The following is an 11,665-nucleotide window of genomic DNA, read 5'->3' on the forward strand; positions in this document are numbered from 1 at the left end:
TAAATCAGACACACGAGTCCACAGGGTATGCACAGGGCAATTAAGTCCATGGAGGTGCAGGACGTGGGCGCAGCGCAGAGTGCGCTGGCTTCGGCTGCGCGGGACGAGTCGACTGCGCGGGCTCTGGCTGTGGCTGCATGAGCAGGGGAACAGCAGATGAGTTAGAGGACTTGGGTTCAGCCATCTCCATAACTGGAGCAATCATGGCGGCGGTCAACCGGAGAACCGTGCCGAGCACGGCGGCAACCATCTTGAGGACAGGATCGGGTTTGGCGACTGCTCTCCAGAGCAACGAAAAAACAGCTGATCGTTCTCGTTCCGTCATCTGAAGTGTGAAGAGGGACACTGCAGCAGGCTCCGACATCGTTGCTGGGTTCAATAGTGGCAGGATCATCCTGTCAGGAATTTCAGAAGAGAACCCAATTGCGGACTATGAAGGGTTAAATTAAAGACTTTAATAACAAACACAAGACAAAACAATTCTTGACAAAGTTCACATGACGGTACAAAATGATCCTGCACAAGGGCTAAGAAAACAATGACATTAAATAAGAAAACCAAACAAGATAACAAGGAAGGAACAGGTGATGGGAATAAACTAATGATTAACAATAAGCACACAATTAGCAAGGCCATGAGCCTCCACATAGAGCCTGGGACTGCCAGAACCCTGCCATCACGACTAGATACAAATACAAAACAATGAGCAGCTGACAGATCTTCAAACTGTGACTTAAGTGTAGATGCTGTAATATCAGTTTCCTATCAGATCGAAGCTTTGTGAATTTGATTTAGAGAGAATTAAAGTAGTCTTTTCCTTCTCTAAATGATCAAGAACATCATTCATTACACTGTGCTCCACAAGACACATAAAATATGAAATTATTATATTATTTGTATAGATGATGATGACACGTGACTGAGTTCAGGATTACAACATAGAAAATCATTTTCAGGAAGTTGGAAACCTTTTTTTCAGTAAGTTAAAGTCACTTGAGCTCATAGTTATCATTCAGATGAGAAGCAGTCATGGTCTTGAGAGGTCTACACAGAGCTGCTCATGGACAGATGGGTTTACTGAGGAGCCGCTGGAGAACATTAAGATCTCTTCATCACTGCTCAGCTTTAGTCTACAGAGAACATTCACCAGATGTCAACACTGTCAGGTATAAACTTTAACGTAGCACTTTACAGATCGGTAATAACTGGGTAATGTTATGATAATACAGTGCATAATTTCATGGTAGCCTAATGTTATTTTTGAACCACATATTACAAGTAATTATTGTGCAGTTTATAGACAATAACAATGTCAACTGATTTAAAGGTAGAATAAAATTGTAATAACTGTAGTAAATATGTACTTACTAAAATGATAAATGTTCAGGATTTACTTATTGTAAAATAATATTTGTGTAATTACACCAGCTGATGGTGTTATGAAGGAGTAAAATGTTGGTAAGTACATGGTTATTTTTAAATGTTATGGCATAATAGCACAGTGATCAAAGAGACTAATCAAGTCATTGTAGTAGTTAGATGGCAAAATGTAAAACTTTATCTGTTACTACCTCGAAATAAATTTCAAAGAAAGTACGTGGTATCACATATACATTTAGTCATCTAGCAGACGCTTTTGTACAAAGCGACTTACAGTACAAATGAGGTAAACAATAGAAGCAATTAGAGCAAAACAAGAACAGCAATACATAAGTGCACTGGAAATAGTCTCATCAAGTTCAACACAGTATACATAGCCATGGGTTATTTATTTATTTGACAAGATAAAGATAGAAAAAGACATTAAGCTCTGTATTAGTAAGTGAGAGGAGTGACGTGCACCCTCTTTGGCTCATTGAATACCACTGCATTCTGGATCATCATCTGTAGGGGTTTGGTTGTTCAGGCTGGGAGTCCGTCCAGTAGCACATTGCAATAGTCCAGTCTAGACAAGACAAGGGCCTGGACTATGACTTGTGTATCAAAGCTGTAAAATACAGAATCACTTATTTTTCACTTATTTTCCGCTATGTGAAATGGTCAACCATCGGATGAAATTGTTAAATTCAACAGACAAATAGCTGGACTGCAGAACAAAAAAAACATATGTAATAACTAAGTAAATCACACCCAAATCGTTGGAATTCAGGTGTAATTTACAGCCTTGATAATGGGAAGTTTCTTTAAAACTGCCTTATTTATTTCAAGGTAACTACAAAGAAGCAACACTGACAATTACTAGAAGGAGACTTTATGGGTTTTCAACACAGCTGAGAAATTAAGTAGAAACAGGCAATAGTGTATTTTACAGTCCTGATACTAGTTATGGGGACGAGACCGCCGATGCAGAGTCCGAGTCAAGACCGAGTCGCGGTCGAGTCCATTGGTTTTCAAATACAGTTGAGTCCGAGTCAGAACCGAGTCTTGGAAGGGTCGCGACCGAGTCCATTGGTTTTCAAATACCGTCGAGTCCGAGTCAGGATCGAGTCTTGGAAGGGTCGAGACCAAGTCGTGACAGAGTCCGTTGGTTTTCAAATACAGTCGAGTCCGAGTCAAGACCGAGTCTTTGAAGGGTCGAGACCGAGTCGCGACCGAGTCCGTTGGTTTTCAAATACAGTCGAGTCCGAGTCCGGACCGAGTCTTGGAAGGGTAGAGACCGAGTCGTGACCGAGTCTGTTGGTTTTCAAATACAGTCAAGTCCGGACCGAGTCTTTGAAGGGTCGAGACCGAGTCGTGACCGAATCCATTGGTTTTCAAATACAGTCCAGTCCGAGTCCGGACAGAGTCTTTGAAGGGTCGAGACCGAGTCGCGACCAGGTCCGTTGGTTTTCAAATACAGTCGAGTCCGAGTCCGAACAGAGTCTTTGAAGGGTCGAGACCGAGTCGCGACCAGGTCCGTTGGTTTTCAAATATAGTCGAGTCCGAGTCCGGACAGAGTCTTTGAAGGGTCGTGACCGAGTCCGTTGGTTTTCAAATACAGTAGAGTACAAGTCCAGAACGAGTCTTTGAAGGGTCGAGAACGAGTCGTGAACGAGTCCGTTGGTTTTCAAATACAGTCGAGTCCGAGTCCAGACAGAGTCTTTGAAGGGTCGAGACCGAGTCGTGATCGAGTCCGTTGGTTTTCAAATACAGTAGAGTCCGAGTCCGGACAGAGTCTTTGAAGGGTCGAGACCGAGTCGCGACCAGGTCCGTTGGTGTTCAAATACAGTCGAGTCCAAGTCAAGACAGAGTCTTTGAAGGGTCGCGACGGTCCGTTGGTTTTCAAATACAGTCGAGTCCGAGTCCGGACAGAGTCTTTAAAGGGTCGAGACCGAGTCGCAACCAGGTCCGTTGGTTTTCAAATACAGTCGAGTCCGAGTCCGGACCGAGTTTTTGAAGAGTCGAGACTGAGTCGTGACCGAGTCCGTTGGTTTTCAAATACAGTCGAGTCCGAGTCCGGACAGAGTCTTTGAAGGGTCGAGACCGAGTCGCGACCAGGTCCGTTGGTGTTCAAATACAGTCGAGTCCAAGTCAAGACAGAGTCTTTGAAGGGTCGCGACGGTCCGTTGGTTTTCAAATACAGTCGAGTCTGAGTCCGGACAGAGTCTTTAAAGGGTCGAGACCGAGTCGCAACCAGGTCCGTTGGTTTTCAAATACAGTCGAGTCCGAGTCCGGACAGAGTCTTTGAAGGGTTGAGACCGAGTTGAGACCAAGTCCGTTGGTTTTCAAATACAGTCGAGTCCGAGTCTTTGAAAGGTTGAAACCGAGTTGAGACCAAGTCCGTTGGTTTTCAAATACAGTCGAGTCCGAGTCTTTGAAGGGTTGAGACCGAGTCGCGACCAAGTCCGTTGGTTTTTTAAATACAGTCGAGTCCAAGTCAGGACAGAGTCTTTGAAGGGTCGAGACCGAGTCGCGACCAGGTCCGTTGGTTTTCAAAAACAGTCGAGTCCGAGTCCGGACAGAGTCTTTGAAGGGTCGAGACCGAGTCGTGACAAGGTCCGTTGGTTTTCAAATACAGTTGAGTCCGAGTCAGGACCGAGTCTTTGAAGGGTCGAGACCGAGTCGCGACCGAGTCCGTTGGTGTTCAAATACAGTCGAGTCCGAGTCAGGACAGAGTCTTTGAAGGGTCGAGACCGAGTCGCAACCAAGTCTGTTGATTTTCAAATACAGTCGAGTCCGAGTCAAGACAGAGTCTTTGAAGGGTCGAGACCGAGTCGCGACCGAGTCCGTTGGTTTTCAAATACAGTCGAGTCCGAGTCCGGACCGAGTTTTTGAAGAGTCGAGACTGAGTCGTGACCGAGTCCGTTGGTTTTCAAATACAGTCGAGTCCGGACCGAGTCTTTGAAGGGTCGAGACCGAGTCGTGACCGAGTCCGTTGGTTTTCAAATACAGTCGAGTCCGAGTCCGGACAGAGTCTTTGAAGGGTCGAGACCGAGTCGCGACCAGGTCCGTTGGTGTTCAAATACAGTCGAGTCCAAGTCAAGACAGAGTCTTTGAAGGGTCGCGACGGTCCGTTGGTTTTCAAATACAGTTGAGTCCGAGTCCGGACAGAGTCTTTAAAGGGTCGAGACCGAGTCGCAACCAGGTCCGTTGGTTTTCAAATACAGTCGAGTCCGAGTCCGGACAGAGTCTTTGAAGGGTCGAGACCGAGTCGTGATCGAGTCCGTTGGTTTTCAAATACAGTAGAGTCCGAGTCCAGACAGAGTCTTTGAAGGGTCGAGACCGAGTCGTGATCGAGTCCGTTGGTTTTCAAATACAGTCGAGTCAGAGTCCGGACAGAGTCTTTAAAGGGTCGAGACCGAGTCGCAACCAGGTCCGTTGGTGTTCAAATACAGTCGAGTCCAAGTCAAGACAGAGTCTTTGAAGGGTCGCGACGGTCCGTTGGTTTTCAAATACAGTCGAGTCCGAGTCCGGACAGAGTCTTTAAAGGGTCGAGACCGAGTCGCAACCAGGTCCGTTGGTTTTCAAATACAGTCGAGTCCGAGTCCGGACAGAGTCTTTGAAGGATCGCGACCGAGTCGCGACCGAGTCCGTTGGTGTTCAAATATAGTCGAGTCCGAGTCAGGACAGAGTCTTTGAAAGGTTGAGACCGAGTTGAGACCAAGTCCGTTGGTTTTCAAATACAGTTGAGTCCGAGTCAGGACCGAGTCTTTGAAGGGTTGGAACAGAGTCGCAACCAAGTCCGTTGGTTTTCAAATACAGTTGAGTCCGAGTCAGGACCGAGTCTTTGAAGGGTCGAGACCGAGTCACAACCAAGTCCGTTGTTTTTCAAATACAGTCGAGTCCGAGTCAAGACCGAGTCTATGAAGGGTCGGAACAGAGTCGCAACCAAGTCTGTTGGTTTTCAAATACAGTCGAGTCCGAGTCAAGACAGAGTCTTTGAAGGGTCGAGACCGAGTCGCGACCGAGTCCGTTGGTTTTCAAAAACAGTTGAGTCCGAGTCAGGACCGAGTCTTTGAAGGGTCGAGACCAAGTCATGACCGAGTCCGTTGGTTTTCAAATACAGTTGAGTCCGAGTCCGGACAGAGTCTTTGAAGGGTCGAGACCGAGTCGCTACCAAGTCCGTTGGTTTTCAAATACAGTCGAGTCCGAGTCAGGACCGAGTCTTGGAGAAAGCAAGTCTGAGTCCTTTAGGAGTCGAGACCGAGTCGGGACCAAGACTATAAAAACATGTCAGTTTTCCTATTCATGATTTAATATCACCCCAGTTAATAATGAACAGTTAGGCATACAGACTAAGCTAGATTGGGAATTGTTTAGAGGAGCAGTCTTAACGTCTTAATATGGACTATGCTCTTACTATCATTAAAAAATCCCTACCACATGCATTAACTTCTGCCTTTTTTACTAGAGATAAATAAACGGCTCTGATGGCAGTATCTGTGCATTGCACCATGGGATGTCATTTTCAAATAATGCCTGTCAACATTGCATTTTATTATTACTGTTATGAGTTGTGCGGTTTTTTTATATGATAAACATAAAAAATGTTTTGGTCTCGAGGACTCAGTCTGAAATTACGAATCATTCTCCTCTAACTGTGGTCCAAGACCGAGTCAGAGAAAGCAGAAATCGGTCTCGAGACCGGTTAGTCTCTTTGATCACTGTGTTATTATGCCATAACATTTAAAAGTAATCATGTACTTACCAACATTTTACTCTTTCATAACCCCATCAGACTGTGTAATTACACAAATATTACTTTAGTAGATCCTGGACATTTGTCTTTATAGTAAGTACATATTTATTACAGTTATTACAATTTAAATCAACACAATTTACATTCTTATTGTCTGGAAACTGCACAGTAATCATTTGTAATATGTGGTTTAAAAATAAGATTACCATAACATTATTACCCATCTGTAAAGTAAAGTGCTACCAACTTTCACACTTCAATGTTATTGGAATATGTTGTGCTAGTGTTGTTACTATAAGTGTCCATCTATTAGTGCTTTTCTCATGAGATTTATTATAGAGTATAATTACATTTCAGCTTTATTTATTTGTGATGATGACTGAAGCATCAGCGTCTCTTCTTTATTCTTTAACAGTTTACACACAACATCTTCATCTCCTCATCTAATGGATAGTAAATCTGAAATGCTCCTCAAAACATCACACTTCATATATTCACAGTATATAAGAGCGCAGTATGTTTGTGAGTTGACAGTGTCCGTGTCGTGTGGTTTATATCTTCAGAATGGAGCAGTTGATGTTGCCTCCGGTCAGAGGTCAGGATGTGAGGGTGAAGATGCTCGCGGCTCCAGTGAATCCTGCAGACATCAACATGATCCAGGGTTCAGATCACACACATTCACTTTCCTGTCTCTTAATCATAATCTCAGACACTATACTGTAGATCAGTGATGATGATGATGGTGTTATCTCTGTAGGCAGGTACCCAGTCCTGTGTCCCCTCCCTGCTGTAGGAGGAAATGAGGGCGTGGCTGAAGTGATGGAGGTGGGCAGTGATGTCACACATTTGAGACCTGGCGATTGGGTCGTGCCCATAGATGCAGGCTTTGGTATTTACAGTTTTATTGTAGTAGACTTACTTTATATAGTAACGGGAACCGTACAACAGTGTGTTTTGTGTGTGTCAGGTACATGGAGGACAGGTGCTGTGTGTAAGCAACATGATCTGATCTCTGTTCCTAAAGACATCTCTTTACTGGGAGCTGCTACTGTCTTTGTAAATCCCTGCACTGCGTACAGAATGCTGCTGGACTTTCAAACGCTCATTCCCGGTCAGAACATTCATTATTTATCATCATGAACAACCGAAAGACAGCGGTGGTCTCTGTTAAATCACACTTTATCTGCTCTCTCTTGATCTGTAGGATGCACAGTTCTTCAGAACGGATCAAACAGCGCCGTTGGACGAGCTGTCATTCAGATCTCAGCTGCTCTGGGTCTTAAAACTATCAACATGATTAGAGACAGGTGCACATATAACACACATGCTATACAGTATATGCCACTATAGCATGAAGAATACACATCACTGATAAACATTATAGTCTTTGTAAATCCTATATATATCACAGTATTATTCTCAACAATTTCTCAAACGCTTTCATTCAGACCAAACTGTGCCGATCTGATCCAGGATCTTCGGTCATTGGGAGCTGATTATGTCATCACAGAAGAGGAAGTGATGTCGTCAGGTTTACATGAGGTCTTTAAGGTGGGCTTTCTGCTCTTGGGCAACACATTTAAGTGTCACATGACACCTTCATAATCATGACATGACACGTGTTTATGTCAACTGTTATTAAGTGTCATTTGTTCAATTATGTCCTGTCCAATGCAAAGATGACATTGTTTGAGATGTCTTTTTGTGGCAACTTGACATAGACCAATACATCATAACTTGGCATGACAACTTGACATTAGCAAGACAATATAACCGACCACTTTTTACTAGTGATACAAATTGAATTTGTCATTAAAATGTCATTAAGTGTTAAAACTCTGTTTGTAGTTTTATAACAGCGTCATGAATATTTTTCTTGACCTCAACTACAGCGATAAAAATGTAATCTGTCATAAAAATGTCATTAAGTGTTAATACTCTGTCAAATAGTTTTATAACAACATCATGAATATTCTTCAGTTCATAATGTTTTTTTTAAGTTTCCTCCAGGTGTTTAAGAAATAAAATCAATCCAATAATAATAATAATAATAATAATAATAATAATTAAAATTGATAAAATTATATTTTATTGCATTTGAAGAAAGATTCACCTAAAATTAAATAAAAACAGTACAATAATGTGTTAAAATCATGCAGCGTTGGGTCTATACCGCTGGAAAACTAATTACATTAATTAATTTTTTTTCTTCTATGTCAGAAAATTTCAAATCCCTCAGTATGAGGAAGAACAAGTTCGGTTAGTTGTCAGTTTTTTATGTATTGTGCACATACATAAAGTTAAGTATAATCTTTTGACGTGTCTGTTGTATTTTGCTAAGGTATTTAAAATTATTTGACACTATATTAATACTTAATGACATTTAAATGACATTTTATTGTAATGTTAACCCATAACCCATAACCCATAGTTTGATCATTATTCTGCTATGTATTCTTTATGACATATTTATGACAATTTATGATGTATTGGTTTATGTCAATTTGTCATAACAAAGACATCTCAAACAATGTCTTAAAAACGACATAATAGAACAAATGACACTTAATGACGGTTGTCATAAACATGCATAAAATCTTCTTTGTGTACATGGCACATGTCATGATTATCAAGGTGTCATGTCAGTCTTATGAAAAAAAAATATATATATTTATATTTATTTAATTTTTTTTTAAGAGCCATCCCTTTTTCATTAACGGAGCCCCTAAGGGGATATGGAGCAAAAATTAAATAAAGTTCAGTTTCGCTTGCGCACGTAAAACTGTCGCATGCGCACGTGAAACTACTGCGTTTAGTTTCGCGTGCTCACTTGAAACAGTCACTTTCGCTTTCACGTGCGCATGCGATTGTTTCACGTGCACGCGAAAGTTTCACGTGAGCACGCGAAAGTTTCACGTGAGCACGTGAAACTAAACAAAAAAATTCTGCACATGAAGTTTCACTTGAGCACATAAAACTAAACTTTAGATTTTTTTACTCCAATGTCACCTTAGGGGCTTTGTATTCATTTGTTGGCTGGTTTGTGCATTTAAATTCACCAAATTCCTATAAACTATGTTGTCTCCCAAAAATCTTTTTGTCCTTTTTGTCACATTCATAACGCATGCATGTTTCCCACATCTCAAAAAACACACACATGATGTCTGGACTATCATCAGGGGTTTAGGACAATCTAAACAGATGTTTCAGTATATTGGTAATAAATGCATTTTCTGAGAAATTATATTTCTCATATAAGTTTTGACTGCATATGTCACATCCATGTCGATGTTTTTCTAGGAGGTTCCTCAACCTAAACTCGGTCTGAACTGTGTCGGAGGTTTAAGTGGAGGACTTGTGTTGTCTAATCTTGAGTATGTCTTGTGTTAATAACAGTTGTATGCTATTTTACAATAACTTCATCTCCACCATTGAAGATTGTTGACAGCTGTGATATTTTCTGATCTTCAGTCATCAAGGCACAATGGTCACATATGGAGGAATGTCCAGAAAACCTCTCCAGATACCTGCTGTGAGTTTAACAACACTGTCATATACATGCTTATTACTCCTCCAAAAATCTTTATCTTTATAGACGGGTTGCAGGTTTACAAACATTACAGGGTGCGCGCGCATCCAGCTGAGCCGCTACTGCAACATCATTGAAGCGTTCTTTATTGTGTGTATATAAATAAAACTTGATTTTAGTTGGATCTGTTTTTCTGTCTTTATTTTTGCAGTGTTACTGTGACACATGTATGCATTATAATGTTAGGCTAGTAACGTAATAGTCGCATCTACTGGTATGTTAACATCAGGCACCCAGCACTGACTCTGTTGGTACTATTTTCCACGCAACAACTCCTTAGCATTTTGACTTACAGACACAGATAGTAGCCTACAACACAATGCACGTCTCTTCTTTCTGCCTCTCGGTTGCGCGTGCAACCAGTTAATGACGTCGCCGAGCAACCCGTCTATATGAAGAAATTATTATAAGCACAATTGTTTTTGTAAACCCTTCAGGAATCCCTTGACCCACATATTTTAATTTAAAGTTATTTATTTAAAGCTGCAGTCCATAAGTCTGGCCTCTCTATCGCCATCTCTGATTGAAATATAAAATTGCAGTTTTCCACACCGGAGTCTACTGTTGACTGGGATAGATTTTTAATATCTACTGTAAATAGATAACTGTCTCTTTCTAGTATTTTGTGCACATTGGGTTTACTTGATCATGACAGGTAGATCTTTTGCAATTTTGATGCTATGCTGTCACCAAAATCAATGACACCACAAAACCACCAACCCACATTTCTATTTGTTTTCTTTAAATACAGAAGTCTTTAATATTCCAGAATATCACTTTGAAAGGTTTCTGGCTCACTCAGTGGAAGAGACACCACAGAAAAGGTAAAGCAACAAACTTTATATTAAGTTTTGTTAAGTGTTGAGGCTCTCTGGTGTGCGTAACATAGTGTTGTGTTTTTTATCTCCAGATGAAGTTCAGCTGAAGCTCATGTTAGATTCTGTGTGTGACCTTATAAGAGACGGACGACTTTCTCCACCACGATGTGTCCAGACTCCATTTCATCAGTACACAAATGCATTACAAGCTACTATACAATCACATCAGTGCAAACATGTTCTTATCATGTAGACGTATACACTACACTGTCTGTGTAGCTCCTAATGCTCTTTAGACCCTTTGATACAGTACATGCATGTGTGCCAGCCGTGAGGCATCATGCCCCTTGATATTTGATCCAAGTGAATTTCGCATACAACCTTAAAATCAATTAAGCATCTTTTCATCTGTTACTTCATTTCATGAGCAAAATATGATCAGTTCTTCGCTGTTTGAATACTTACTTCATTCTGGATGCAATTAATTAATATTAAATTATACAAATCTAGACGCAACAGCGCTGGCGCCATTGTTGTGCATGGTCGTGGATTAACTGTGTAGAAAGATGATAGTTGAAAGTTAATGTTTATATCTAGATTCACCACTAAAGGAGGCGCAGGATCATTATATGTTCTGACTCTGAGGTCAAATGTGATGCAAAAATGCATTCCTGTAATAATTTTATATGTTGGTAACACTTTACAACAAGGTTGTTTTTGTTAACAACTAGTTAATGCATTAGCTTAACATTTAGAAAAAGTATATTGTTCACTGTTTGTTTGTGTTAGTTAATATATATATACAGACGTCATGTGAGTGTTGAATGAGTTTTTCATTAATGTGTAAAATAGCATTAAAATACTTTATAATGTATTTACTTATGTATTTATTCTTTTCTAAGCTCCCCTCCCCTGTACCAGGTGTATCTGTTTTGATTATTTAGATAATGTATCTGATGTAACCAAAATGTAATTATTGTCAAGGCTGTTAGAATAGGATGGACCGACATGTGAAAAACCAATTTTATACTATATTGTGTTGTTTTATGATTCAAAATAAACATATAAGTTCTAAAAAAAAAAAAATACTTTATAAACCCTTCTATTTTGTCTGTATAGTCTATAGGAATATGGCACCCT

The 11,665-nt window shown here is 40.8% G+C and overlaps 1 protein-coding gene across 1 annotated transcript; it reads left to right on the forward strand.

Annotated features, from left to right (window-relative positions):
* Positions 1–678: 678 nt before the first annotated feature.
* Positions 679–11,395, forward strand: LOC141350527 (enoyl-[acyl-carrier-protein] reductase, mitochondrial). Its single transcript, XM_073855783.1, has 10 exons — positions 679–1,166; positions 6,682–6,779; positions 6,876–7,007; positions 7,086–7,229; positions 7,323–7,425; positions 7,567–7,669; positions 9,419–9,492; positions 9,590–9,650; positions 10,459–10,531; positions 10,618–11,395. Exons 1-10 carry the CDS (start codon positions 1,030–1,032, stop codon positions 10,776–10,778), a joined length of 1,086 nt encoding a protein of 361 aa, XP_073711884.1. The 5' UTR covers positions 679–1,029; the 3' UTR covers positions 10,779–11,395.
* Positions 11,396–11,665: the final 270 nt, after the last annotated feature.

This window comes from Misgurnus anguillicaudatus, chromosome 18, assembly GCF_027580225.2.
Source record: "Misgurnus anguillicaudatus chromosome 18, ASM2758022v2, whole genome shotgun sequence".
In the NCBI taxonomy this organism is placed as follows: domain Eukaryota; kingdom Metazoa; phylum Chordata; class Actinopteri; order Cypriniformes; family Cobitidae; genus Misgurnus; species Misgurnus anguillicaudatus.

What these genes read in the sequence shown, in the direction of transcription:
- LOC141350527 (XM_073855783.1), top strand. Translation starts at nt 1,030, where the DNA reads ATGGTCTTGAGAGGTCTACACAGAGCTGCTCATGGACAGATGGGTTTA. An exon ending in CCAGATGTCAACACTGTCAG is followed by an intron (nt 1,167 to 6,681) that starts GTATAAACTTTA and finishes TTATATCTTCAG; the next exon opens with AATGGAGCAGTTGATGTTGC. An exon ending in GTTTACATGAGGTCTTTAAG is followed by an intron (nt 7,670 to 9,418) that starts GTGGGCTTTCTG and finishes ATGTTTTTCTAG; the next exon opens with GAGGTTCCTCAACCTAAACT.